At 54.4% G+C, this 16,950-nt stretch overlaps 1 protein-coding gene across 1 annotated transcript; it reads right to left on the reverse strand.

The window, feature by feature from the left end:
- Window positions 1-2,708: 2,708 nt before the first annotated feature.
- LOC140256958 (olfactory receptor 52B2-like) lies at window positions 2,709-6,304 on the reverse strand. Its single transcript, XM_072345898.1, has 2 exons — window positions 6,197-6,304; window positions 2,709-3,713 (listed from the first exon to the last, which is right to left on the reverse strand). Exons 1-2 carry the CDS (start codon window positions 6,254-6,256, stop codon window positions 2,709-2,711), a joined length of 1,065 nt encoding a protein of 354 aa, XP_072201999.1. The 5' UTR covers window positions 6,257-6,304.
- Window positions 6,305-16,950: the final 10,646 nt, after the last annotated feature.

Raw genomic sequence — 16,950 nt, forward strand, 5'->3', positions numbered from 1 at the left:
ATTGCCCAGCTGGTGATTCATTGACCCAAGGACACTTTGCCATGAGATCTGTGCCCCGGCACAGCCAGCGCCTCCTTCCAGAGCTGGGGGCTGCTCCTCACTTTCAGCTGTTCCTGGAAAGCCAGAGGAGCAGCAGAATCCCTGCTGTGAACCCACCCAGTACACACAGAACCCATCCCAACCTAGGGGGCTGCTCAGCCTGGTTGACACTGAGGTGCCTGCAGGGATGCTTTCCCCTGAGAGGTTCCCACACACTAGAGAGGCCCAAGTGCCAGCAGGACCTGAGCACGGTGCTGTTCCGGACACTGGGATGCCAAGACACAACCTATGGGCCAGCACTCTGCTGTTCACAGAATCAGAATCACAGAATGGTTTGGGTTGGAAGAGACCTTTAAGATCATGCAGTTCCTACCCCCTGCTGCAGGCAGGGATGCCTCCCTCCAGACCAGGTTGCTCACAGTCCCATCCAGCCTGGCCTTGAATGCTTCCAGGGAGGGGGCATCCACAGCCTCACTGGGCAACCTGCTCCAGTGTCCTGTTGCCATTATTCTCTATGCATTTTCCAATACTTGGCTTGGAAGCACTTTGCAGCTGGGTCTATTGCTTTGTTTCTCACCTGTGCAGCTTTTGCTCCAGGCGGTCCCACTGCTCCCTAACTCCTGGATGGGCAGTGATAAGAGGGGCCGTTCCCAGCAACAGACTCCAACTTGTGTGCTCCAAGCACACACACCTGTGGCCAAACAGCTGCTGTGCTTAGAGGTAAGTACACCCTTCAGTTCATCATTAAGGAGAGGCAACAAAAGGGAAGCAGAGAAGAAGGCAGCAGAAATAACCATAGAGCTAAGACTCCATGGAGCTGAACTGTCTCTCAATAGAGAACCTGGATGGTGGGTCAGCTGCCACTTGAGCTGGTCAGAAGCCTTTTGGGAGAACCTCTGCAGCAGAAGGGTTTGTCAGCCAGCTCGTGCTTTGGGCAGGGCTGGGGGGACCCTGCAAAACCTCTTGCAGTCACGAGCATCCAGGATCTCACCCCAACCTCCATGCTGCTGTGACAGCCCTGAAAACCCCAAAGCATCTCACTGCACCCTGAATGTATTCATCTTCTGGCTACACCGGCTTGCTCTCCTGATCTGTTGTTTTTGATACAGTGCAGTGTCCTACCAGAGATCACGTGGGCTGCTCTCTGTAAATACTCTTTTCTAAGAGAGATACAAAAATGCTTTGAGAACAGCAATACAAGCAGCATTTCCACCAGCTCTGTTATCGCTGCTGCTAAGCAAACAGCTCTGAGTGAACAGACCTTCATTTCCGCTGTGCCTCTCACAGGCTTCCCAGCTTTGATGGAAGCACACACAAAAACTAAAACCACAGAGAAAAAAGGAATGTGATGAAAGTGCCATGAATTATTATTATTATTTTTTATTCTGAAACAGTGGATCTCTTTGTCTCCTTCTTCTCTCGAACTTGCAAGCATCACTGGAATCCTGGAAGCCCAGAACGGATCAAGGTTGGGTTGCTGTATCCCTGCCCTTGCTACTCCATCTCGTGCCCCTGCCACCACCTCACATCACTGTTCCTTGGGTCTCATGGCTGACATGGAGCAGAGCTTCCCAGCTCTTGGCACTGCTGTGGGAGTGGGGCTGAAGGATCAGCATCCAGACACAGCCCCCAGATCACTGCACTAGGAGGGCTGTGGTTGCTGCCCAGATGAGGATGGTTTCACTGGTCAGGATGCAGGAATCTCCTGAGCTCAACACAGGCACAAAATTGTCTCCAAGCAGGGGGTAGAAAATATGAACCAGAGAGCAGGAATGATGCAAGCAGGACAGGCCTTTATCTCAATTCCCCACCCAGTAAAACACAAAGGAAAGATGAAAGAAAGGTCTCCAGGTTCTGGTGCATTCCCCACTCTGCTTCATCCTGTGGGCAATGGGGATTTTGGCACTTAACCACTGAGCCAGAATGGCCACAGGGACCCCAACATCAGGGCAATCCCACTCACCTAAGTAGTACTATGCAGAGCTCCAGGTGGAAGGGTGCAGATGGAAGGACCACTGTGCTTCCCTCCATGATGGGAGCAGACAGAGTCATGGCTGACATGCTTCCATGGGACTGAGGAGCTCCAGATACAACTGGTGCTCGCTCTGCATCGTTGCACTGAGGCAGATTGCCACCAGCTTCAGGCAGAACACACTATGGTTGGTACAACCGGTCTGTAGACCAATGTGAGGAGTGAGAAAATGTTGGACAATGCTCTCCTGGTGTTGAAGGATAAATGGAACGTATGGCAACAAACTGGTGGGCGATCAAACAGCAGGATGGGAAGAAAGGACACGCACGTTACACTGAGCACTGCTTTGCTGTGAAATGCTTTTGTAAAGAAAAAAAATGTCCCCTATGGGATGTGAGGATTTATGAGACCATTGTCCACCTGCAGTTTGTTGTGGAGTCCTGAGTGCGGTATCGGACACTGTGGTTTAATAGACATTTCCCTCATCTGACCCGTGTGTCCCATCTCTGCTGGATGCAGCACTCAGGGGCAGCATCTCCAGGAGAAGGCGGTAGCAATGAAGGGGCTGATGGGCCAAGCCCAAGCATCCAAAAACCCTTCAGCTTCTCCAGAGCCACGTGGACAAACCCATCACCCCAAGGCAAGAAGTGCCACCAGGCCTCACGCTGCCTTCCAGACCCCATCCCATGTCCCATTTTCAGCAGCGGCTCCCACATCCAGGACGGGGACACAGCCCTGCAGGGCAGAGCAGGCGGACCACGCGCTCACGGATCTGCCGCGTCCTCACCCCGTACACAATGGGGTTGAGCATTGGTGGGACCACGACGTAGAGGTTGGCCAACAGGATGTGGACGTGGCCTGGAATGCTGTGGCCAAAGCGGTGCGTGAGGAAGGAGAAGAAAGCAGGTGTGTAGAACATGAGGATGACGCAGAGGTGGGAGCCGCAGGTGCTCAGGGTTTTGAGGCGAGCCTTGGGGGACGGCAGCTGGAAGACGGTCCTGAGGATGAGCCCATAGGAGATGGCGATGAGCACCACGTCCAGCCCAGAGGACAGCAGAGCCGTGGTCAGCCCGTACCAGACGTTGGCCCTGATGTCGGCGCAGGCCGGGCGGGCGATGCCCATGTGCTCGCAGTAGGTGTGGGGCATGACGTTGTGCCCGCAGTAGGGCAGGCGCTTCAGCAGGAAGATGGGAGGGAACATGATGCAGAAGCCCCGGAGCACGGCCGTCAGAGCAATCTTCCCGATCACCGAGGGGGTCAGGGTGGACGTGTAGCGCAGCGGGTCGCAGATGGCCACGTAGCGGTCAAAGGCCATGGCCAGCAGGACGGACGACTCCACAATGAAGCTGAAGTGTGTGAAGAACATCTGAGTAACGCAGGCGTCGAAGGAAATTTCTCGGGCGCTGAACCAGAAGATCGCCAGCATTTTGGGCACCGTCGTGGTCGAAAGCATCAGGTCGGACACAGCCAGCATGGCGAGGAAGAGGTACATGGGCTCGTGGAGGCTCCGCTCCGTGGCGATGACAAAGAGGAGCACGGAGTTGCTGAACAGTGCAGTGATGTACATCAGACAGAAGGGGACAGAGATCCAGATGTGGGACTCCTCCATGCCCGGGATTCCGGTCAGGACGAAGGTGATGGGGTCGAAGCTGCTTTCATTGAGCTCATACATGGCGCTGCTGCTCCCGGTGTCAGCCCAGTTCTGCTTAGTAAGGGAAAGAGTGCAGGATAAATAATGCCATGTGTTAACCCATGGCCACCCACCAACACGTGAATGCTGCTGTGTGTAACGTCCTCTTTGCAGCTGGTCTCCAAACGGAGCCGTTCCTGAGGCTGAGGGCCTCACTCAGTGCATTTTGCCGCACAGAGGAATCCATTCATCTTTTTCTACCAGCCTCCACAGCCTCCTTGGGCAACCTGTTCAGTGCGTCACCACCCTCTGCATGAAAAACTCCCTCCTAAGATCCAACCTAAACCTCCCCCATCTCACTTTAAACCATTCCCCCTTGTCCTTTTCCCCCCGTTTTGTATCCCTGGCCCATCCCAGAGAGGCTACAAAGAGCCAAACATGGGCAGCCATGCACAGGAGAGCAGGACCTCCCCAGACATTCCCAGGCACTGCAGCCATCCCTTGCTGACTGCAGAGCCCTTATCCCTATCAGAGGTACAGAAGCAAACTTCTCTCACCTGTCGGTTCGCTGCTTTCTGCTCCTTTCAAGCAGGAATCCTTGCCCAAACACCGATGCTGGCACAACTCATCCCACAGGGTCAGCCCAGCTCCCAGCTGAGCCCCAATGGGTGCTGTGTGGATTCCCCCGATGGCCGAGGGTCCTGGTTAAATTAAACCTTCCCCTCCCAAACCACAGCAGGAGCTGTGGTGTTTTGTAGGCATTTAAACTGCTCCGCATTAAAGATTAACCAGAAGTGAGCCTGCAGGTGAGCGAAGGCATTTCCTGCTCTCCACCATTTGCATTGCGCTCCCACTCACTGCACGCCCAGAGTCTGCTTCACCTGGGGGGCCCTACAGCGTCCCACCAGGTGGCCTGCTGGCTTCCTGTGCTCTGAAACCTCCCCAGCAGCCCCCAGCTCTGCCTCTGTCTCTGTGGGAGGGGTTCCTCCCTCCGACTCCAACCCATGGTCAATGATCTGCAAACAGCTCAGCGGCTGCATTGGTGTGCTCAGGTTGTGTCTCTGCTCAGGTTGAGCTGCTGGTCTGGGCCAGCACTGACCAGAACACCAGACCTGCATAATTCATAACGCGTTGTCATTGCAAAGGTATTTCTAACGTACAAGATGGAGGCCAAATAAAGGAACTGGAACGACAGCTCTGTCTGAATGATGCAAAACAATATTAAAAGATGGTCTTAAAACATCTGCCTGCATCTGACATGTTAAAGATCCGGTCATGTAGCAGAAAAACAAGCCTGCAGTTGTAAGGACTCTGTGAACTGATGATTGCTTTCCACCCAGATTCAAAGCAAAGGGACTGAGAGTAATTGTGTTATTCTTGGATGAAACTGAGCAGTGTGAATTCTGTACAACTTGGCTTGCAGTGCAATGCCCATCATTCAGCGATTTCTTGCATGGTTCCACTGCTGTACTGCCTCAGGCTCAGAGCAATGTACGTGTATATGTGTAACCAGTGCAAGTGGACAGCAGAGATACATTCAGTATTTCCAGCAGCTGCGCACCAGCACAGAGTGCTTCCCCCCGTGCTGCCCTGCTCCACTGCCTTCTCTGTCCATCACCTGCCCTGCTCCTCCCTGCCTCATCCTGCCTCTCTTTTGCCCACCTCCTGCCCATTGCCTGCCCATTGCCTGCTCATTGCCTGCCCTTCTCCTGCTCCTCTCCTGCCCATCTCCTCCCCAGCCCTCACTGCAGGAGCTCTGCATCTCACTCATCTGGAGAACACTCGGCAGGTTCCTTGTACCATCAGTACCTCACACTCAGTTCTGCTCAGGTTCCTGTCAACGTTTGCTGTCACTTTCCAGTTTGGATCTTCTGAGAGGAACCAGTGCCCCACAGCTCCAAGCCCAGGGATGGGCAGGAAGGACCTGAGAACACCAGGACTTAGAGGATCAGCCCCACCAGGAGGGCTGGAGTTGCTACTGCCTCATGGGTCCATGGTCCATCTATGTGCATCAAACCCCATCCCAGTGGACAGTGGGGCACGGTCTGTTGGAGGTCAGCAATGAGCAGAGTGCAGCTGAGGTCAGTGCTGGGTCCGATCCATCCAGCATCACTATAAAAGGTCTGGGCAACAGGACAGGGCGCACCCTTGGTACACTCACAGACAGCATGAGACAGGGCCCCTGTGGGGCCGGCACCGGGTCTTGGAGGCTGGAAGAACTCCGTGTGCTCCGGAGTGGACTCTAGAGGTCTCTGTGAGGTAAGAAATGCTTCATGGCCGCAGCGCAGGCAGCGGGCTCCTTCCACGAGCGATCCTGCAGCAGCGGCACCGAGTGCCGTTGGGGTGAATGTGGAGGGCGAGGGGCTCCACAGCCCGGCATGGGCTGGCCAGCCTCCAGGTTTGCAAGGCACATCGTGGCACAACCCCATTCAGATCCTCATCGTTTCCTCTGGGAAAGGCTGTTTGTGTAGCACGCACCGCAGTGAGCAGTGCCCAAACACCATCACTGCTTTACAGTGCGCTGCCACCCACCGTGCACACACGTGTGTACTCACACTGAATACGGACCCTCTGCGCCGGGTTTGGACCCTTCCTGGGGGCTGCTGGCAACACATCGGAGCACCTCTGCAGCTCTGTGCCCACGGGCAGCCAATGGCGCGGTGCCTGGTGAGGGACCCCTCTTTGCTGTGCCATTTTCCCCTCTTCACCCTCCCCCTCCTTAGTGAAGCCCCTCCCTGCTGCAGGGCGGTGTGGACACACCGGCTGTGCGCACCCTGTGCTCCCTGCCCAACATCACCTGCTTGCATTCCCAGGCCCGGCTCAGCTGGCACTGCCAGCTCTGCTAACACAGCCATTGTGCCATTGTTTGAAGGCTTCGCAATTATCGCTGTTTATTTCACAGTCCTCGTCCTCCCAGCACGTGATGCTTTTTCTCCCCGCTCTGTGGGTGCAGAAATCACAGCACAGCCTGGCTGAGACCCGGTTCTGCTCTGGCACAGCCCCAGCAGATCAGGGCTCCATCGAGTCGGTGCTGATGCTTTGGGCATTTCTCTCCCACAGCCGCTTGGAGCCACCGTTTCCCCAGGGCTGAGCACGTTGCTATCAGAGCGATGAGGTCCGTGTGGGACCCAAACAGCTCCCCACACCGGGAGCAGTGGGTCAGGGTGAGACACAGCACTGCAGCGCTGGAGGTCCAGGAGGAGCTGTGTCATTGGCCCCTGCCTCCTCCAGCCTGATGCCTTTGGATGTCTGCAAAGCAGAGGAGAAGCCAAGTACCTTTGGGAGCAGACTGCCCTCCCCATAGATCCTGCCCCACACCCAGTGCATCCAGGGCCCAGTCTGAAGCCACGGGGAAGATCTCAGCACAAGCACTCCAGCCGCGCTCCAAAAGGCACCTCTGCAGTTCAGCTCTCGTTTCACCATTGGACTTGGTTCTTTCATCTCAGTTTCCAAAGCAGAACACTAAGAATGTCCCATGAAGAGATCAAGGGCGCGTAGAGTTGAGTTCCACATCACCAAGTTGGCTGCATTTGTTTTTCTCCCAGAGGGAAGGGAATTGCTCACACCAGAAGTGCCCAGGAGGAGCCCATCTCCTGCTCACAGACCAGGGCTGGGCTGAGCTGTCCTGGAGGGAAAAGCTGAAACCCCCAACTCTGCATGCTCAAATGTTTGCATTTCCAACCACAGAACTCACTGAGTGATGCCCAGTATATATTTAACCTGTTTTCTCCCTGGGAGAAGAGAGGGGGCAGAACACGGTGCTCACCGCTCACAATAGCTCGGCAGCAAACACCGCACAGCCTCAAGGCCAAGAGAACGGGAATGCAGAGAAGCAGCAGCACGGATGCTCCAGAGATGCTATTTTTGCTCCCAGGACCATCTCCCCTTTGAGAGCTTTCCCTGCATGACGTGGAGATCCCACAGCAATAGCCAGGTTGCCGGGCAGGGTGGTGCCAGCAGCAGCAACTCTCTGCTCCAACCTCACCACTCTCAAATTGCCATGGCACATTTATCTGCCCCACTGACCATGAGCTGCATGGGGCACACAAAGCAGCTGTGTGCCATTGGAAGCAGGCAGCACGGAGCTTACACTCGTGTGGCAATGGAGACACAAAGCACAGCAGCACCGGCTGCTGCCACATCAGTGCCACCGGGTTCCACGCCACAGGCTGACACAGCACAGCCGGGACGAGGGGAAATGGTTTCAGACTAAAAGAGGGGAGATTTAGATTGGGTATAAGGAAAAAGTTGTTTGCCCTGAGGGCAGTGAGGCACTGGCACCGGTTGCCTGGAGAGGTGGTGGGTGACCCATCCCTGGAGACACCCAAGGTCAGGGGACGGGGCACTGAGCATGGAAACACAGAAAGGTTTGAGTAGGAAGGGACCCTTAAAGGCCCATTTTCCCTGCAGTGAATTGGAACAGCCACAGCTCCATCAGCTGCTCAGTGCACTCGGTGGTGCACCACTGGCAGATGAGCATTGCCCTGATGGCTGTTGGGATGGATGCCCACAGAATGAGCCCTCCATCTAGACATGGTATGTACTACAGTGCACTTCAAGGGGAGAAGCACTGCTGCTCCAAATGCAGAGCCCTTATCTGCACATCTCATGCACCAATACCAAAGCTCCATCACTCTGTCCACCAGCTCGGGGCAGGCAGATCTCGTTGGGCTGCCCCAGCCACCTGCACCTCCCCAGTGCCCCAGGACCCAGCAAGGACCTGCATAGAGGTAGAGCTGTGGTGCAGATCAACCCCACGATGGGTCTCACAGGTAACATCTCTCCCCTGGTCCCCAATGGCTCTCTTAGCAAACAGCCCTCCTGTTGGCATGGTAGAACCACTCCATCTATCAATGCACCCACAGTCTACGTGGGTCCCAGCAGAGGCTCCAGCTCATTCCCTCAGAGGGCAGAACTGGGACCTCTCTCATTTTTGGTTAGATGAGGTGGGTCAATGGTTGGACGGGATGATCTCGGGGGTCTTTTCCAACACTGATGATTCTATTCTAATGCTGGTTTTCCAAGAGAAGATCAAAGAGAACAGATCAGTGAAACAAAGAACAAAACCGCCTCAAAGCTATCAGAAATGGAGGTGGCTTCACTTGCTTTTGTTGTAATTATTCCTGGTGCTGCAAGCACCACTTGTTTTCATTCCCATGGCTGCTCGACTGCACTTCCTTAAGCAGGTTAACCACTGCATGTTATTGTTCTGGGGAATGTTCTCAGTTTGCTTTTTCTGCCCTTATCTGATTTCTCCCCTCCCACATTTACTGCTCTTTTCTGCCTTCATTATCTCCTAACTAACAGTCAGTCTGTGTGGCGCACAGCAGGAACCATCTATGGTGACACAGAGGGATCCTATGGTCCTTTTGTAAGCCTCGTGCCCACCTGAGCACCACTCATCCAGTCACAGCATCACGGAACCATGAAGGCTGGAAAAGCCCCCCAAGATCCCTGAGCCCAGCCCAGCTCACCCCACTGGTCCCACTGACTGAGTCCCTCAGTGCCACATCTCCATCCGGCCCTGCTCTGCCTGGAGTGGTCCCAGGAGATGATGGATGATGTCCTGGGAGACCATGATGATGTTGGATGATCTTAGTGGACTTTCCAACCTTTACCTCTATGATTCTCTGTCCCAGGAGGTGGTACTGGGGTACCCCCCCAGGAGATGATGGAAACCGTCCCAGGAGATAGAATCACAGAATGGTTTGGGTTGGAAGGGACCTTGAAGATCATCTAGTTCCAACCCCCTGCTTTAGGCAGGGACACCACCCTCTAGACCAGGGATTAATGATGGTATTGATGACCAGGTACTGATGATGGTATTGTTCCAGGACATGATGGATACTGTCCTCAGTCTGTCTTAGGGGATAAATAGCAGCCCCTATGATGGGATCTGAAGTCCTGTGGTGCTGCAGGTTCCCATCCCATTTGGCCTTCAGACCACCTGGCAGCCCCAGCTGCCCCCACTCCCCATGAAGTCCCATGAAGGACAGGGACAGGGCAGAGGACGGGGATGGGGATGAGAACAAGGCCAGGGATGGGGGTGGGGATGGAAATGGGGATGGGATGGGATGGGATGGGATGGGATGAGATGGGATGGGATGGGATGGGATGGGATGGGATGGGATGGGATGGGATGGGATGGGATGGGATGGGATGGGATGGGATGGGATGGGATGGGATGGGATGGGGACAGGAAGGAGATACCACCATGGCCCCACTGCCCAGGTGCTCGCAATCCCTGCTCCCGTTGGAGGGGACATGTGGTGGCTTTCGACAACTAAACGTTCAGCAAAGCTGAAGGTATCATGATTTTCATTCTACCCGAAATTTCTTATAGCCAGCAGAGATCTAATCGTGCACTAATCAGACTGTTAAGCCTCACTCTCCAAAGAATGCCGGGGCCATTATCTCCTAATTACTTCAGCAAATTTTAATTAGACCAGAATGTATTATCTATAATCCCCTTGCAGAGGAAGCGATGTCCCCACCAGGGACAGACCCGGGGGGTGCAGGTACAGCTCAGTGCCTGTCTGTCTGTCTGTCAGCCAATGAGCAGAGCTCAACTGTGGCCACAGCTGCGGGTCCGGGAGCGCAGGAGCTGAGGGTCCTCAAGTGGAGGATGGAAATGTTCAGAAACGAGATGGAGCCACGTGTGATGGAAGCACAGAGAACCGAACAGCAGCACATGTGCGTCAGCAGTGCTGCAATAGCATCAGGAAACAAAGGGAGGGCTGCAGTGCCCCTGATTGATGGCAATGGGCTGAGAGCGTCCCGGGAGCTGGGTGGAAAAAAAGCCCATGAGGACAATGAGACCAAAAGCTGCGGGCAGGAGAAAGGAGCATTCAGTGGCAGTGAGTTCCCCCACAGCCGGAAGAGCTCCAGACTCAATTGAGTTAACAAATTAAATTCCTCAAGAGATAATGAAATACACAAAGTGGTATCCAACATACGGAAGAGTGAACTCAGCTCCGTACCATCCCAGCTCCGTGTCATCCCACTCTGTATCGCCCCACTCTGTGCCACCCCTGCCTTGGAGCTGCCTGCCCTGGGTGGGGGCACACAAGAGGGGCAGAGCTCCATGGGGCCAAGAAGCAGCAGGAAGTTCAGGCTCAGCACATTATGGGGCAGCAGAGCAGAGGGTCAGTGTGGGGCAGATGATCTGAGTTTGGACACAGAGCTGCTGAACCTCGCACTGTGCTGAGCAACTCATACATGGCCTCCACTACTCACAGTGCTCCAATATCTGCACTGGATGGGATGGGATGGGATGGGATGGGATGGGATGGGATGGGATGGGATGGGGGTGGGAGGATGATAGGATGGAGATAGGGATGGGGAGGAAGAGGAAAGGGAAAGGATAGGATAGGATAGGATAGGATAGGATAGGATAGGATAGGATAGGATAGGGTAGGGTAGAGTAGAGTAAAGTAGAGTAGAGTAGAGTAGAGTAGAGTAGGGTAGGGTAGAGTAGAGTAGAGTAGGGTAGGGTAGAGTAGAGTAGAGTAGGGTAGGGTAGGGTAGGGTAGGGTAGAGTAGAGTAGGGTAGGGTGAAGTTAGAACAGAACAGAACAGAACAGAACAGAATAATACAATCAGTGAATGTTTTGAGCTGGAAAGAGCCCTTAAAGTCCATCAGGTCCGACTCCCCACCATGAACAGGGACACCCTCAGCTCCATCAGTGCTCATAGCCCCATGCCCTTACCTTGCGTGTCTGCAGGGACGAAGCATCCACCATCTCTCTGGGCAAGCTGTGCCACTGCCTCACCACCTTCATCGTAAACAACATCTTCCTTATATTCAATCTAAATCTGCTTTCCTCTTGTTTGAAACCATTTCCCCTTGATAGAACAGGATAGAATAGAACAGTTGGAAAGGATCTACAAAGATTATCAAGTCCAACCCCTTGTCCACTTCAGGGCCAGCCAGAAGTTAAAGTATGAGAGCATTATCTTCTGCACACCAGCAGGCACTGAGCACTTCTCTAAGAAGAAGTCAGCCCCAAGGACTGAAGCTCCAGGTGGAGGCGGTGTCACTGCAGCTCCGTGTGTCACACTGTGGATGGGAGCACGATGGCACCTAGCATTGAAAGTGGCAGCTCAGGAGCAGCACGATGGCAGCGCTGTGCCCACTCTGCTGCTTTGCTCCTCACTGGTGCTGAGGGGATGCAGGTGGTGCTGGTGAAGGAATCACATCCCTGGGTTGTGCTGATAGCAGCCTTCGTCCCTGAGATACACATGCTTGGCACAGGCTGAGGATCACACCCCAGCACCACTTCCAGAGAGCACCGGGCTGCACAGAGATGGATGCAGGAAATGAGACCTTGACCAAACGCATCCTGACACGGAGGCATGAATGGAAATGCTTCTTGCATGGAGCAGCAGCAGCTGGTGCTGGGGAGTCGTGCAGGAGCACTGCAGGCCCCATTCCACTGCTCACAGGTGGATGGAGCTGCTCCAGCACTGAGATAGGGCAACACCGGGGCCATCCCACAGGGCAGCGTTTATTGGATCTCGCCCGCTGCAGAGGAAATGTCTTTCATTACTGGGCAGGTTATTGATTTGATCTGTGCCTTCTGTTTTGCGCTGTGGCTGATATTTCTCACTGAGCACAAGCTCTGTTTTGAAAGCCCTGTGAAATATCAGTAGGTGAGCTAAGGCAGTGCGCTGGCTGCCCCTACAGCTGCTGGGACACCTCACTCATTAAGCTCTGCATCATGCTGAGCACACATCTGTCCCTCTGCCTTGCCCCTCTCATCACCCTGAGTAGTGCTGCCCATGGTTGGGGCCACTGTTGGCCAAGAAAATAGGATGCCCCATGTCTCATCCAGCAATGGGAACTGCCCTGCAGTGGTGCTGCATGGAGGGGCACAGGCACAGCATGGCCTCGAGTTGCATCAGGGGAGCTGCAGGTTGGGTACTGGGGAGGATTTCTTCTCAGGGCAGTGGTGATGCAGCGGCACAGCAGCACAGGGAGCAGGGGGTCACCACGCCTGGAGGTGTGTTGGGATGCGGCACTGAGGGATGTGGGCAGTGGGCATGGAGGGATGGGCTGGGGGTGGCCTTGGGGATCTCAAAGGGCTTTTCCAACCATAACAAGCTTAGCATTGTATGATTCTATAACAAGGAAGGGGCCTCTTGATGATGCATTTCACCTCTCTGTGTGTTGTATCAGCTGCACCACATCCTGCCCTTCCAAAAGGAGTTGTATGCAGCCAAAATACACAGAGAGGGTGAGGGAGGTGTGTGGGGGGTCCCAGCCCCTGACAGCACACAGGGACCCCCATAGCCCCCCATGTCTGGCAGAAGTGCTCTGCTCTGGGAACAGGGCAGCCTGCAGGGCTCACACAGCAGCACGGGAGGTGGCAGCAAAGGGGCTCAGGGATTGCAGACTGAGGTCAGGCTGAAGGCTGGCAGGTGAATTTCCCATAGCACAGTGACTGAATTGAAGAGAGCAGGGAATGGCAGAGAGGGAATGAGGAGCTGAAATAAGTGAAGCGTGGAAGAATCTATTTTGCTAATGAGAGAATTAATTCCAAAATTATATGACCTTGAGAAAGTTGGATGCAGAGAGAAAGTGGATCACCCAGAAGCTGCAGCAATTAACAAAATGAGGAGAGGAGAGGAGAGGAGAGGAGAGGAGAGGAGAGGAGAGGAGAGGAGAGGAGAGGAGAGGAGAGGAGAGGAGAGGAGAGGAGAGGAGAGGAGAGGAGAGGAGAGGAGAGGAGAGGAGAGGAGAGGAGAGGAGAGGAGAGGAGAGGAGAGGAGAGGAGAGGAGAGGAGAGGAGAGGAGAGGAGAGGAGAGGAGAGGAGAGGAGAGGAGAGGAGAGGAGAGGAGCCCAATCCCAGCCCACCCCCCAAGCCCATTGCCCATGTCAGCAGCCCTCCTGCCACCACAACCTCCTTCCATTGCCAGCCCAGAGACACAGCAGCGTGCAGTGGCACAGCAGGGCCCCAGGTAAGCCTGAGCACAGTGCTCACTGCAAGAGCTCAGAGCAGGGCCTGGGCACAGGTCAGCCCCCTGCACGTCACTGTCATCTGCAGGAATTGCCATCGGGTTGCTAAAATGGGCTCATAGGGATTAGTCACAAAAGCAGCACATCAGTCCAACAAATCTGCTTAAGCAAAGCGCGGGAGTGAGGGAGAAGCACTAATTGTGCTGCTGAGTGAAGGCTCTCGTTAATCTCCCAAGGACGGAGTGCTCAGGGCATTGCCATGGGGAAGTGGCAGCTGTCCCAGCAGCGCTCTGAGCATGGCTGGATGGAAGCCCTGCTTCCCACTTCTCTGGGCGCTCCCCACCCCGTGCCCAACATACAGCTGTCCCTCTGCTGCCCCACAGCCAGTGGCTTCTGGAGATCCCCAAGCAGGAAGACTCCAGCTTCTCTCTGTGCAACTCAGCAGACAGAAGGGAAGTGGTAAGGTGTCCGTATCGCATTCTTCCACCTTCCAAAACTCATGCTGAGCTGCAGGCGAGCTCTTGGTGCAGCACAGCCGTGGGATGCAGCAATGGTTTGCATAGCAGTACAAGCAGTGTCTGGTGTGTCCCACACACTCCCATGTCCTCCTGTGGTCGTGGATCCACAGCTCTGCCTGTCCCATGGCTCACACCGAGGGGGAGAAGCGCCGTAATCGGGAGCTCTGCATGCAGAACATAACCCTGCATACAGCTGCGGATAGAAGCCAAGCTGTGCGTTGGAAGGAATCTGAATACCTGAGCCTTCTGACAGCAGCAGAAGATCATTTCCTTTGCATTTGTATTCAGGGCTCATCCGTGGCATTCTCTGCGCTGCCTGCCTTCAGACTGGCCGCCCTCCTGGCAGACACACATTAAGAGGGAACAATAAATGGCAATACGCTTCTTCTGTACCTGGGTACAGAGCAAATGGAAATCACTTTGGAACGAAGCTTTGTTTATGAACTTGGAATTGGATTATCGAGCCGTTGGCACAAACAGCGGCAGCGCTGCTTTGTTAAGAGCTTCCAGAAATTTCCAGGGAGATGTAACCCCTCCCTACGACCATCTCCAGCCTGTCCCTCATTTCCTCAGCTCCCCGATAACGTCTCTCTGTGCTCACGCTGACGTTAACATTCCTCATACATCAGATCGCAATCTGGGAGCTGCAGCACGGCGCTCTGCGGGCTCCGTCCTCTGCTGGAGGGCACTGCAGTTTTACCTGAAGCCCATCATAGAATCACGGAATCCTTAGAGCTGGGAGGGACCTTTAAAGGCCATCGAGTCCAGCTCCCCTGCAGTGCACAGGGACACCACGGCTACATCAGGTTGTCCAGAGCCTGATCCAGCTTTGCCTTGAGAGTCTCCAGGAATGGGAGATTCCCATCAATGGGAATCTGATTGAGTATTGCCCTTGGGGCACGAGAGCTCACCCAGCAGGGCAACAGAGCACAAGAGCCATGGTGAGAACTGAGTGCATAACACCAGGGGTGGGAGCAGAGCCTGGACTGGAGGGAAGGCCCCGCTCAGGAGCTTCATCTTCACTGGAACAGGCTGGTGTTGGCACAGCTGCACAGGGAGGCGGCAGAGTCACCATCAGAGGTGTTCAGTAGCAGTGAAGATGTGGCACCAAGGAACATGGTCAGCGGGCACAGTGGGATCAGCTGGGTTTGGACTCGGGGATCTTAGTGATCTTTCCCAACTTTAACAATTCTCTGATTCTATGGTGGCTTTCCTTCAAGGCCAGGGACACTGCAAACCAGGAAGTGGCTTGTAAACCACGCCAAGTGGTGCCACACCAACTGATCACCACACCAATGGATCACCATGCCCAGCGGTCGCCATGCAAAGTGGCCCCTGTGCTGCCTTTCCCAGGGCACAGCTCAGCATCACATCTCAGCACGTGGGCTGCAGGGAGCTCCCCGCCTGTGTCCTTGAATGAGCACAGAGCCCGCAGCCACAGCTGGGCTGAGCTCTGTGCAAATAATCCACAAAGCTGTTCTGCTGATTGTCTGCTGCCGCTGCCCTACTTAACTGCATCCTTGTGCCGAGGCTGCAGATCTCAGGGATGCATTGTGCCTCTTCCTGCAGGAACGAGTGCCGCTGCAAATCTGCCTTTAGATCTGCTGGGCTTCAAAATCTCACACAATAACATCTCAGGAAAGGAGTCTGAATCCATCTGGTGCCCACGTACCACGCTTAAGGCAAATAGAAAATGGCCTGGAATGGGGCAGTAAATAATACATAGTACATAGTACATAGTACATAGTACATAGTACATAGTACATAGTACATAGTACATAGTACATAGTACATAGTACATAGTAAACAGAATGGCAGACCTCTGCTCAGATGCTGTATGAGAGCTGCAGGCCCTCAGAGATGGGACTGAGCTGACTGGTTCTGAGCCTTCGGCTTTATTTTAGGTTTGGAATCATTGGACAAGGCTTAAGCTAAGATCCTACAGATACCATTGGTTACAATCAGTGCTCCAACACAGGAGGAGGATGTGGATTCTGAAGGAGGGGGTCCACAGGCAGCAGCACAGAAGGATCTCCAGTGGCTCTGGGAGTTCCCACTGCTCTCTCCTTTCTCAGCTGACGTCTGACGGGGTGTGAGAGAACAGCCCAGGTTGTGCCAGGGAAGGAGGATTCAGAGCACAGCACCGGGGTGACACAGCACAGGCATCTGCAGCTCCCCCCCAGTCCTCACTGGTGCACACTGAGCTTTCACACCTGCAAACACTCTGCCCAAGTGTTTTCTGGGTGGCAATGAATCACTGAACCATACAACATCCTGAGCTGGAAAGAAACCACAAAGACCATCGAGTCCAACCCATGGCTCCACCCACAACCACTCCAAATCCATACCCGACATCTGAGGACATCCTTGCTCTGGTGTTAAGTCCTCTGAGCCTTCCTGAGCATGCTGTGGCACACAGACCAGGCCTGGTTCCCCAGGGAGGGCAGGCAGGGCAGGGTGTAGGAAGTGCTTGTGCCTCTGGCCCACAGAAACCCTGTTAACAACAGCTGGAAGACCTAACGAGACGTTAACAGAGGGATGTCAGGGAGATAACAGGCAAAATATTTAATGGACTACTGCTTTAAAGCACTTAAAGCCTTAACTTTGTGCTTGGTCGAGCACAATTTGCTGTCAGTACAATCCATGCAGGTTGTCCTTGAATGCCTCCCCGTGCCAGCTTTGTTTGGGGACAGGGAGCACAGGAGGACACACGGCGCACTCCTTCCAGGGATGGAGCTGAGGCTGCTCCACAACCTTCTGCCTCCTCCTCCCTCCCCAGCAAAGGACTGGAGCTGTGCCAGCCACTGTCCTGCTATTGGGAACCCCGCCAGT

Source organism: Excalfactoria chinensis, chromosome 1 (assembly GCF_039878825.1).
Source record: "Excalfactoria chinensis isolate bCotChi1 chromosome 1, bCotChi1.hap2, whole genome shotgun sequence".
Classification (NCBI taxonomy): Eukaryota; Metazoa; Chordata; class Aves; order Galliformes; family Phasianidae; genus Excalfactoria; species Excalfactoria chinensis.

Excerpts from the sequence above, each read along its gene's own strand:
- LOC140256958 (XM_072345898.1), bottom strand. The coding sequence starts at position 6,256 with ATGTGTTGCCAGCAGCCCCCAGGAAGGGTCCAAACCCGGCGCAGAGGG. Across the intron at positions 3,714-6,196 it reads GCAGAGGGTCCGTATTCAGT|AACTGGGCTGACACCGGGAG; the intron begins GTGAGTACACAC and ends CTTACTAAGCAG.